At 36.9% G+C, this 12,817-nt stretch overlaps 1 protein-coding gene across 2 annotated transcripts in view; it reads right to left on the reverse strand.

Annotated features, from left to right (window-relative positions):
• Positions 1–12,817, reverse strand: part of Cntln (centlein) — a 258,420-nt gene that overhangs the window by 16,439 nt on the left and 229,164 nt on the right. For both annotated transcript variants that reach the window (XM_040757206.1, XM_040757205.1), the window contains one exon: positions 1–127. This exon is cut by the window's left edge and continues 59 nt beyond it. In XM_040757206.1, the coding sequence (XP_040613140.1) occupies positions 1–127 (127 nt within the window). The remainder of the gene's footprint in view (positions 128–12,817) is intronic.

Consider the following 12,817-nt stretch of genomic DNA (forward strand, 5'->3'; position numbering starts at 1 on the left):
ACGCTGCCAAGGTCTGGGCTTTATGGGTTGAGGTTTTACAAGCATGTTTGTCTTTCTGCATCTTCTTAAGCTCTCTGATTTGATGTCTTGTCCTATGGACATCGCTTTGTAACTCTTTGACCAAAGCCTAAAACATATTGAAAAGAACATGGGTTCATATGGAAGTCATAATGAAGACAAAATGGCCAAAACATAAAAATGTGACTACTAGCAAATCATTTTTATTAAGGTTACTTCGAATGTATTTATTTTGGAAGAGAATGAGCTACTATCTACTAATCGCCATTATGTAATAAAGGCTCTCTTAAATCACCTCTTTAACTATCTTTCTTTATTAACCAAAGCTCTCTAAACTCACTGTTAGATATGCTAACTAGTGTCTGGTTAGTCAAGTTTGCTACTTGTTATCATGATAAAGCACTATTGAGCTGATTAGATAGTTCTATTTATCTGTAAACATACTATTTGCATATTAATTGTAATAGGCTATTGCATAGTGGGCTTAATTGGTACACAGCTGATGAAAGATGGCTACTGAAGAAGTCACTTCTGTAATGTTTTACAAAAACTAGAGATATTTTGGAAAAACTTGAGAACAAGTAGGGTAACAGTGCAATTAAATCATGCACTGAAAGGCAGGAATAGATTGAAAACATAAGAAAGCTGGAATAATGTCATCAAAATCTTTAAGTTTTTCCTTTGAGGAATCAAAAAGTGCTAGCCCATGGGCAAATAAGAAAAATCACCTTTTACTCTGCATGACCAGAGTTCTGTGTGACAATACAAGGATAGGTTTGGGAGCCCAAGGCTGGGTGGCTAGGTGGCGGAATGTTTCAACACTTTGTTAGTTCAAAGGTTCCAATAAATAATCATCCTCAGATATTGTTTTCAGTAGCTCTCTGATACAAAGTGAAAAGCGAAGTTACCACAACAGAGTATGGGTTGCTGTAATGTTGGTAGCTGTTATTTGATTCTCTATTCTTCCTCCTAGATACTATTGACTTATATCTACACACACACACACACACACACATACACACACACACACACACACACACACACACACACACACACACACACACACACACCAGGCAGTGAAATATCTGTTTTTATATTGCATTAGAAAACACCAATCTGGTACTTCAGTATGATTTACTTTTATAAACTCTGTTTTGAAGTTCCAAATTCTCATTTCTTTCATTACAAATCAAGTGAAGAATCAGCCTTAATATACTTATATTTTCAATTATTTTTAGTAATTTACATATGTTAGTGAAATTATATCTGCCTATTGCATATGTTGAATTTGTCATAGTTTATTCTTTTGTTAATTATACTGTTTCATGAGGGAAGTTTTAATTAATATAGTTTTGTCCTAATTAAGTTTCCACTGCTATAATAAATACCATGACCACAAGCAACTTGGGGAGAAAAGGTCCAAGTCCTGGCAGGAACTGAAGGCAGGAACCTGGAGGCAAGAAGGGGAGCAGAGGCCACAGGGGAACATGCTTACTGGCATGCTCTCATGGCTCTTTTTTCTTGATTTCTTACATAACCAGGGCCCACCTACTTATGGATGTCACCACCCACAGTGGGCTGGGCCTTCCCACATCTTCCCACATCAATCATTCATTAAGAAAATGCCTTACAGACTTGCTAACAGATCAATCTGATGTGTGAACTTTTTTTTTTCAATCCAGACTCCCTCTTCCCAGAAGACCAAAGTAGTTGATTGATGAATCTTTAAAATGTATTCTTTTTCTGTCTTTCACAGTTGATTTTTCTTTTTGATGTGACTAGCAGCCCTGGAAAAAAGACTCTGTGGTGACCTTTCTGCAGGAAGTTCTGGAGGATACCTGAGAATAACACCCTACATATTCAATTATAAAAATGTCAAACAGATGAGTTGAAAGAAATGTTTAGGGCACATATACCTAACAACCTATGTATTATAATCATCTTTCTATATTTGATTTAGTTATCCATTGATTCATTTCACATTACTGAGGTATTTCAAAGAAGATGGCAGGTATTTGTGCAGTTGGCACTAAACACATAGTTGTGCATACCATTAACTAATGAGGCATATTTTTAGTTCTCCTGATATCAGATGTCTACGCAGTAAAATATATACATCTTAATAGTAGAGTTCTATGTTTTGTTTTGTTTTTACTAAATGAGAACTTTGGCTAACCTACACCCAGGTCAAAGTAGCATTTCCATCTGTTATGGTTTGGATGCAAAATGTCCCTCATAGGCTCATGTAAAACTGAACACTTGGTTCCTAGCTAGTGTGTGTAGGATGCTGTAGAGCCTTTAGGAGGTAGAGCCTAGCTGGTGGAACTTGTCCACTGGGGGTGGGATTGGAGCTTTACAACCTGGCTCTAGATTTCTTGTCTCTCTCTCATCCTTGATCCCTAGAGATGTAAGCAGGATGCCTCTCACCTGTCATCACTAAGCCTTACCACCATTATATAGTTGAACCTAGACCAGTAGCCTAAATAAAACCTCCCTTAAGTTGCTTCTTGTCAAGTGCATGGTCGTAGCAAGAAGAATACACCATTACTTGAAAAACTTCGTGTCCTTTCCTGGTTGTGGTAGTCTGAATGTAATTGGTGCCCCATAATTTCAAAAGGACTGGCATTATTATGAGATGTGGCTTTGTTGGAGTGGAGAGGGAATGGCCTAGATGGAGGAAGTGTGTCATTGTGGGGGCAGGCTTTGAGGTTTCCTATGCTAAGAATACTTCACAGTAGGAAGTTGCCTTCCTGTACCTGCAAGACGTAGGACTCTCAGCTATTCCTCCATCACCACCTCTGCCTGCATGACACCATGCTCCTTGCCATGATGGCAATGGGCTAAACCTCTAAAACTCTAAGGGAGCCACCCAATTAAATGTTTCCTTTTATATAAGAGTTGCTGTAGTGATGTTGTCTCTTCATAGCAATAAACACCCTGACTAGCTAAGACCAGTTAGTATCATTTATTGAAGAAACAATACTTTCACTGTCACAAGCTCTTCATGTCTGTCACTTACTAATTAATGATATATACAATGATTTATTAATGAGCTCTCTGTTCAATGGTTTATACTTCTTTTATGTCAGTTATCATGAAGGTTTGATTACTATAACTTTGTGACATAGTTTCAAACCAAAAAGCATAATACCTCTAGCTTAACTCTTCTTGTTCAACATTAATTTGTTTAGTCAACATCTTTTGTGGTTTCATACACGTTTTTCCTACTTATGTTAAAATATGACAGGATTGCTAATAGCAATTGTAGTGAATGAATACACACACACACAAACACACACACACACACACACACACACTTTGAGCACTAAGCAATTTTAATAGTATTAATTCTTTCAATCCATGAACATAGCCTATTTTTCCATTTATATTTTTTCAATTTATTTTATTAGTAACATATTTTTCAGTTAACAGATTCCATTTTCTTGGTTGAATTTTACTCTTACATTTTCTTTTATTGTTTTGCTGCTACTGTAAGTGACTATTTTTCTCATTTCTGTGTTAGAGGGTATGCTGTTACGGTGGAGAGATAGAAATAAATTTTATATATTGGTTTTTGGAAAGAGCAAACACTACTGAACTCGTTTGAAGTATTGTCTTACTTTTTTATGTCTAAAACTGTGCAATCTGCAAACAGAGATATTTTTACTTTCTCCCTTGTGACTTCTATAACTTTATATAAGCCTTTTGCATTGTTCCTGATTTTTTTTAAAAAGCTAACTTATAGGTTTTATTATATTAAGATTCTCTCACTCTATATTTAATATGTTACATTATTAAACATGAAAAGATGTAAAATTTTGTGAAATTCTTCTTTTTCTATATTGGGTAACAATATGACATTTGTTTTATTCTGCTAATTTAGCATCTCATATGTATTTATTTGCATATTTGAACTATCCACAGACCAAATCCCATTTCAACTTGGTGTGTAATGTTTTTATGCGGCTCGCTAGTACTTTGCTAGGAATTCTTGCTTACATTTATGTTTGAGTTATACTGTAAGGTAATTTTCTTCTCTCACCATGTCCTCACCTAACTTTGCATTCAGTGTAATACTGACCTTGTAAATGAAGTTTGGAAGTGTTCTGTCCTTTTAAATTTTTTGGAAGAGTTCAAGAAGAATTGGCATTGATTCTTTTTTAAAGTTGGGCCAGGCAGTGGGGAAACCATATGGCACTGGGATCGTTTGCCGGGAGGGTTTTGATTACCGATTCAATTGCCTTACTTGTTATTCATTTGGATTTTGTATTTCTTCATGATTTGATCTTGGTGGGTATTTGATTTTCAGGAATTTCCATTTATTATAGCTTATCTAACTTCTTAGCATATAATTGTTCAGAGTATTCTCTTATGATCTGGATCACTTCTTGATTATCAGTCACATTTCTCTAGTTAGGATAATAAAATCTTTCTATTTTGCTTTCCTTAATTAGTCTAGCTAGAGATTTGCCAATTTTACATTTTAAAAATTGGCTTGGTTTTACTGATCTTTGTCTTGTTTCCTACTCTTTTTATCTGACTCATTTCTTTCCTAGTGCTTACTGGTCCCTCCCTTCTGTTAACTCTGGGCTCATTTATTCTTCCCTTGCTCTTTAACATTTAAAGTCAGGCTGTGCACTTGAGAGCCCTTTCGTTACGTTGTTTACAGCTGTAATCTTTCCGCTCACATTTTTGGCATCTCAAACACATGATAGGTTGTTTCCATCTTCATTTGTCTCATTACATTTTTTAAATTCTCTCTTATTTATAATCAGTCCTATTGGCTTTTAGGGGACAAACTGCTTAACTTCCACATATTCATGAATTTTCCTCCTATTATTGATTTGCATTTTTACACAGATAGGGTTCGAAAATATGCTTCCTCTGACGTTAATCTTTTGACTTTTCAGGACTTGCTTTCGTGGCCCCCATTTCCCTATTCTGTAGAAGGCTCTGCATATGTCTGTAAGGACCACACGGTCTCTGATGCTGCTCAGTTCTGCTGGTTATGCATTCTCTGCTCAGCGGCCCACTGCTGAGAGGGACCACCACTCTCCTTTTGGCTCACTTCCTCCAATGCTCTTACTAACTGCTTTATATACTTAGCTGTTGTCAATGTTTGGTGAACAGATATTTGCAATTGGTTTAGTCATTTCCTCTTTTGAGTGTTTCCTCTGTCTTGCTATAAATCCAGCCACTTATGTTCCCATATTTGTATAGAATATCTTTTTCTATCTCTTCACTTTCAGTTAGGTATGCATTTGTAGCTAAATAGAGTCTTTTGTATGATCACTAGATCATACTTTCAAAAAGAAAGAAAAAAGGAAAACCTGTTCAGCCACCAGACATCTTCTGATTAGAGAGTTTAGTCTATTTACATTTAAAATAGACACTGTCAGGTAACGCATTTACTATTTCCATTTTGTTAATTGTTCTCTGAATGCTAGCTCTGCCATCCCTTTATTTTTTCCTCCTTTCTTGGTGCTTTCCTTTGGTTACTTTTTTGTTGTTGCATATGCCTTGAGGCCTTTCTTAATCTTCTGAATGCCCACTTTAGAATTTCCTTTGTCCAGACCTGTGGCTTTCATAAAATATCTTGTCAATGCAGCTTCCTATTTTCAGCTGTTAACAGCATTGCAATAATGAGCACATCTAGATGTCACTGCTCACATTTTAGAGATTGGATATTATGATTTACAAATACGTTTCTATTACGCATCCAAGAGCAAAATTTTGATATATTGTTTCTGAATACTTTAATTTCTAAGTAATAATTGAAAGTCATTTTTGCAACCCCATTGTAATGCTCTAGAATCCTGTCTTGTGTCAACTTTATTACTGAGATTTCTTTATCTCTACTTAAGGAAATGGGGGCAGCATTCCTAGTGAGGCACAAACTCTCCATGTCAGCTCACTGGGCAGCCTTTGTTTCTTCTTGCTCTGAATGAAAGTTTTTTGACTTCAGTATCCTTGGCTGGCAGTTTTGGCTTTCATTATTCTAGAGCACTCATCTTCAGGCTCTGTGAGCAGTCCTCTAGCAGCCTTGTGTGTGTGTTCTTTTCACAGGGATTCTTGTAGATGATGAGTCACCGTTTCTTCCTTTTTCAACACTTTCTTTGATTCTGCCTTTGGCAATTTAATTATATACTCCCTCATTTAGACATTTTGTGTTCAGTTCTTTGAGGGTATTTTTGCATCTGTGAATCGGCAAACCTCTCTCTCCAAATTGGGAAGCTTCCAGCTATTATTCCTTTAAATAGTCTTTCTGTCCCTTTACCTCTCTGTTTTCTAAAATTCCCATCACACATATATTTCGTCTGATGATATCTCATAAGTCTTGTTATTTTCTTTACCTGTTCATTAAAAAAACCTGTTTGTTTCTCCATGTAATTTAAAATGACTGATTTTTGAGTTCAAGGAAACTTGTAGCCTTTTATTGAAATTTTTAGTTCAGTCTTGTATTGCCATTGCAATTTTTTTCTCCATGGAAATGTCTCTGTAATTGACATCAGCTTTATTTTCTCTTGGTATCACACACACACACACACACACACACACAATATATATATATAAACATACACCAAATACATAAATACATATACATACATATATGTATACATACATACATACATACACAGTCCGTGTGCATGCATGCAGAGGCCCGAACATGACTCTGGATGTCTATTGCTGTCCTATTGCCTTGAGCCATTGTCTTTCATGGAATTAGAATCACCACTTCTCATAGGTTCTGTACAGTGAGCTGTGGGATCTGCCTGTCTCTGGCCCTCAATGCACAGCCATGTGGCACTATTTAAATGGGTACTGGGGATTAAACCTGAGATCCTCATGCTTGCAGAGCAAGCATTCTTACCCACTGAACCATTTTCTAGACCTTATATTTTGTCTCTATAAACACAGATCATACAGAAATATTAATATATTCAGGTTTAGAAAAAAATTAAACGTGAAAATCATGCCTTGAAATAATATAAATAAGAGTAATTTCCTTTTCATATTTACATTTTCTGAACACATTGCTGCGACTGTAGGATTTCTTTTACTTTGTTTCCTTGATGCGTTCCACATACTCCTCCTGTTGTTTCCTAATTTCATCTAGTTCCCTGTCATGTTACTTGTACTTCACTCATTTATCTGAGAGGACTTATTTGACTTGTTTCTCAGTTGATGGGTTTCTCTTTTGTTGTGTCAGGTGGGCCTTCATTCATTCATCTGGTTGCACCATGTCTCCCTGCATCTCATGACACCATTCCTCTAGTGTTTTCATGTTTTAGGAAGAAGCCACTTTTAGCCTTCACAGATTGCTTTCCCAAGAACAGCATTTGCCAACCATCCAATGTTTGAGTCTGGATGGGATACCAGTGGCACCCGTGTAAGGGATGCATGACATCAGGGTCTCTTAGTTTGGCAAGGATGCTACATATTCTTTGAGGTCAGGGAGGGCTGCTTGATGGGCTTTCATTCAGAAATGGTCACTAGTTGTGATGCTGATTGCTGTTAATCACCTAAAGGCTATGTGCCTTGGCCATGTAGTTCCAATGGTTAGCCTTCTAACAAGCAGTTAGACTTTAAATACAGGGTTGACTCTTGATTTGAAAGAGCAAGGTTGCACTCTCTGGTCAAATGTTGTTGGTAGGTAGATTCTGTGTTCAAGTGAGGTTGCGCTGGAACTGTACCCACTTAGATGGAGTCACTGGCTAGATTTTCTATATGGATAAAGATTCTGACTTAACTCGGTGTTTGCTCAGGTCATTATAGCCTCTACGTTAGGCTGTCAACAGGCCATTCTCTGTAGACGGGTGTGGTTGTAAATATTACACACACACACACACCTGTAACACATGAAATTCTACGTATAATATACATGTATAGCTTTAATGTTCCTTTCTCATCTGGATGGACAATGTTCCCTTCAAGAATCTAGGAATTCCTAAAAATAACAAAAAGTCCAGATACCAGACATAAGGAGCCCTTTTTTGAGTTTGTTGGCGAGAGCTGTTCCAGAGACTTCCAAAACATACAGCCTATTACTGTTGACCTTGGTTATCCCCCAGAGATGGAAGGTAAGTCCCTACTGCTGAAAGCACCATGCACTTTAGAAACAGGGCCCAAAGACCCCTGAACTAGAATGGATCTAAATGCCCTCTTCCTGGGGACAAACTTGCATGGTACCAGAAGGGGCCATGCAAGCTTCCAAAGGAATGAGGCAATTAATAACAGTCCTACCCAGCCATGATACCTGTGAACCACTTCAACAATCAGCATAGCATGGAAACCCTATGGGTACAAAAGTGGCATACATACCTTGGTGGTAACCAACTAATTGGACTTATCCCACTCAACAAGAGATAAACTGGTACTGGAAACCTGACTTAATACTCAGTACTGGTGAAATTATGGTTATTAGATGGAAATCTACAATCACTTATTTACCAAACTAGTATATTCCCTAATAAAAATCCAATAACATTTGTCCTTATACTCACAGATAAGCAAACAAAACATACTCAGCATCACACACAAAAATCTGATCATCCAACTGAGATAAATGAACAGACAGTTTTCAAAAGAAGAGATACAAATTACCAAGATAAATACTTAAAGAAATATACAACATCCTTAACTATCAGGGAAATGCAAATTAAAACTTTCAAAAAGGCCTCTATCAAATGTTAGTATGATATGGGGAAATGTCGTTCAGCTACTATGGAAGCTAGTATGGCAGTACTTCAAAACACTCAAAATGGAACTATTTACAGCCTACAAGACAAAGTAAATCCTTCCTTCCCCCCCCCCCCCGAGTTGTTTCTGTCAGATATTCTGTTGAAGCAACAAGAAAAGTAATGTAACTCCTCCCTAATTCCATTTCCTTTGTCTTCCTTAGAGAATCGAGTCCACCTTTGTCCAAAATCACAGAGTTTGAAAATTTTAAGTAGATACAATTTGACCACTATTTTGACAAATCATTAATTATATTATACTAATTCATGGTACACAGTGAAACTAATTTTTACCTTGATGAATTTGTTGGCTAAAGATGTAGAATAGTCTTTGTGAATGTTGTAGATGGGTTTGAAAGAAAGCATCCTTATATTTTTCCTATTATGAATTTCTGACACTTGAATATATTATAGATTAAACATACTCTGGGAAAGTAAGTTTACAGTGATCTCATCAATTTCTTTGTGTATTTCCACACTTCTTTCAAATTTTGCTTAACATGTTGTTTGGGACATAAAGAGGGATCACTTTCCTATTTTTGCAAATTGCCCATATTTAGCAATATGAAATAATCCCTTGTCCTTTATAATTATCACCAACTGTCCCGATATCAGAGGACATCTTCAAAATGAGACACTGTCTTGATAGACATCTCCACTTCCAGCTGTTTTCAGCTGTCATGACTTATTGTAACCAGCAGCAGTCGTGTTCAGGAAGCACTTACTATATCTAGTTTTCCAGCTTTCCTTTCTGAATGTTTTCTAGTCTTTATCCATGAGCCTTGAGTGTATTAGCTAATAACTCATGATCATAAGTTTCATCATAATGATGAACTGAAGACACTTTTATTTCAATAATATTCAAACGTGGGGGCAGGTAGAAACTCTAAAGTCACCATCCTTATCATGGTTTACTGAAGAAATAACACGTTTTTAGAAACAGCTTTTTGAAAAATTATGAAGAGGCTTGAAATTCAGGTTCTGGAAGTACAAAGTGGGGATGTGTCAGGTGATTGACCCTCTTCATTAGGAGAATCCCAGGCACGGATGGGTTGACAAGAAATTCATGTACCTGTGCCTCAACAGTACTTAAATAGTTTTACTAAGGTATAATTTACATAGTTTAAACTTCTCCTGTTAAGTTAATATAGTCTTAGTAAGAACTTTTCCTTCTTCTTTTTTTTCTTTTGGTTTGGTTTTTCTAGACAGGGTTTCTCTGTATTGCTTTGGAGGTAGTCCTGGAACTCACTCTGTAGATCAGGCTGGCCTCGAACTCACAGAGATCCATCTGCCTCAGCCTCCCTAGCGCTGGGATTAAAGGCGTGCACCACCAACACCTGGCCTTTTCCTTCCTTTTAAAAGCTCTAATTTTCCTTTAGTGAGACAAAGATTAAGAGTGAATTCAAGTTGTATTTTATTACAGAAGCGTTTAAAACTCATAATTAAGAGAACAGAACAGTGCTTAAGTATTAACCATTGCAAATATAAACATAAAATTGGGAGGTTCAACCAATGTCTACACTAACAAAGAAAGAAATGCACATACCCTGAGTATCTAAATCTTACCAAACAAAAATATATATTGATAATGAAACCATGCACACTTTCCAACTAAATACTATTCTTTGGTTGCTATATATATATATATATATATATATATATATATATATATATTAGTTAACAACAACAATAACCAAAAACATTGAGAAAATGGTGCTTGGCATATGACTCTCACATACAGTACATTAACAAGCCTATATATCAAGGCTGACTCAAACTGAGAAAATACTTCTAGAAATTCCCCTAATGTGTTTTACCCAGTTATTAGGAGAATTCAAAGCCTCAGCTCTGCCACATATATCCAGCCCAGATGCTCAAAGCACTTGATTTCACCCCAGGGCAAAATTCCATATTCAAGACTAGATCTAGAGCAGATGGCCACTCCACCTCTTCCATAATCTGGTTGTGCCCTACAAATAAATGAAAAGACTAAAGGGAACATAGATTCCACAACAGTACCAGAACAAACATTAGTACTATTAAAACTACTGATAATATTTATTAAGTCGTTTAGTGTACATGATATCTAACAAGCTTTGTGCAGAATGCATTGTGATTATATGATCCATGTAAGAACTATATATAACTATGAATAGCTCTTCCTTTTATAGCTTTAAATGGAAAAGCAGGTATAATTCTGGTACCGTGTGTGTGTGTGTGTGTGTGTGTGTGTGTGTGTGTGTGTATGTATCTGTCTGATCAATTCCTTAAGAATGTAATGAGACTTATTAGTTGATCATACTATACAGAAATTATTGATAATGTTCCTGCTCCAAGATGTCTATATAATATACTTAAAATAACAAAGAGAAACGTTTACGATCACATTTTAATTGTATATACATAACTGATAACTATTCTCTTACTTACCATTGCTAACAGTAATACCAGTTAATACTTGCATAGTAGTTCTGGATTGTTAGGCACCATTCTGAACTTTTAGATATGGTGATTTATTCAGGTATGCTCTATTATTATAATCTTATGGAGAAGGAAACTGAGGTACAGTTGCCTGAGATTACACAGCTAGTATGGAGCAGAGCTGAACTGTGTCTTCTTGGCTACGAAGTTATAGGAAAGATCAATACAGAAGAAGGCCTTAAGCCAACTCTGAAAGGGGATACAAGGATAGGAGGGCCTTCTGTGGGAACTGGACCTTGAGAAATTGCAGAAACAAGCCCAATATAGGTAGGAGCTGGGGAATAGTGAGAAAGAGTAAGTTTCAGAGGCAGGATAATGGTCAGCTACAAAAGGATAAATTGATAACAAAAGAATTTTAAATATAATACAGCTAACACAGAAGGGCAGGAAGCCACAGATGGTGTCCTGCCTGAGCTGGTGACCCCTGAGCATCTCTGGCCAGTCCTAGGTCACCTGTGTAAAGACAAGAGGCTGGTTCCCCTTTAATCACTCCCTGTTCCCAGTCTTGACCAGCACATCTGTATTTGGCTGCTGGTAGCCTTTGATTAAGAAAACTTAAAAAGAGACACTGACACCTGTGGTTCACAGAAATACATGCAGGAAGTTATAGAAACATTGCCTTGTGTTTAATAATTACATCTATATGACAAAACCATATCTGTTTGGCATTCAAAACTTAAAAGTTTCCCAATTTCCTATGGTAATCTGACATAGTAGCATGAAACAATTAAAATAAATGTCAGATCCCTCGGAACTGGATTTACAGATGGTTGTGAGCCTCCTTATTGGTATCTGAAACTGATCTATGCCAATGAGGCTAGTGCTCTTAACCACTGAGTCATCTCTTCAGCCCCCATCTAAAAACCTTTATTCTATTCATTTAGTTAATATGTCAAATGGAGATTTGGGGTTCTACCCAATTGGAACCATGCAGGGCCAGTATTTTGTATTTTGTTTAAGCACAAGAGAACAAATGAATCTGAAGTTGGTAACCTAAATGTCTTAAATCAAGTGTAAAAATTCTGAACATGGGCTGTATGACACATTCATTCGAAATAGGTTATCACTGTGTAGCCCAGGCTGACCTGGAACCCCTTATGTAGACCAGATTGACCTCATACTTACAGATATCCTCTTGCCTGGGCCTCCTGAGTGCTGGGATTAAAGGCATTCACCAATATCCATGGAACTGAAACAATCTCAAATTCCTTTTTCAATTATTTATACTTTATGTCATTGTCAGTATAAAGGACCAGTATGTCCACTTTAAGGATCAGTGTGTCCTTTGAATAACTAGCTGGAGTTAGAGGCAGCTGTGAGAATCTCAATGTGGGTGCTGGGAACTGAACTGAGATCCTCTGCAAGGGCAGCCTGTGCTCTTAACCACTGTGCCATCTCTCCAGCCAACTTAGTGAGGTGTAAATGAGTGATTCAAGTTATGGTGGGTCCTGGAAAAGAAGGCAGTGAAACAACGGAACTGCACAGAAAGACACTTAGAATTCCATTCTATGAAGATTTCATAAACGGAAAATGCACATCTACTAAGGCAACACGACAGCCTTGAGTGTTCCCTTTCAGCC

Source organism: Mesocricetus auratus, unplaced genomic scaffold (genome assembly GCF_017639785.1).
Source record: "Mesocricetus auratus isolate SY011 unplaced genomic scaffold, BCM_Maur_2.0 Super-Scaffold_100014, whole genome shotgun sequence".
Lineage (NCBI taxonomy): Eukaryota > Metazoa > Chordata > Mammalia > Rodentia > Cricetidae > Mesocricetus > Mesocricetus auratus.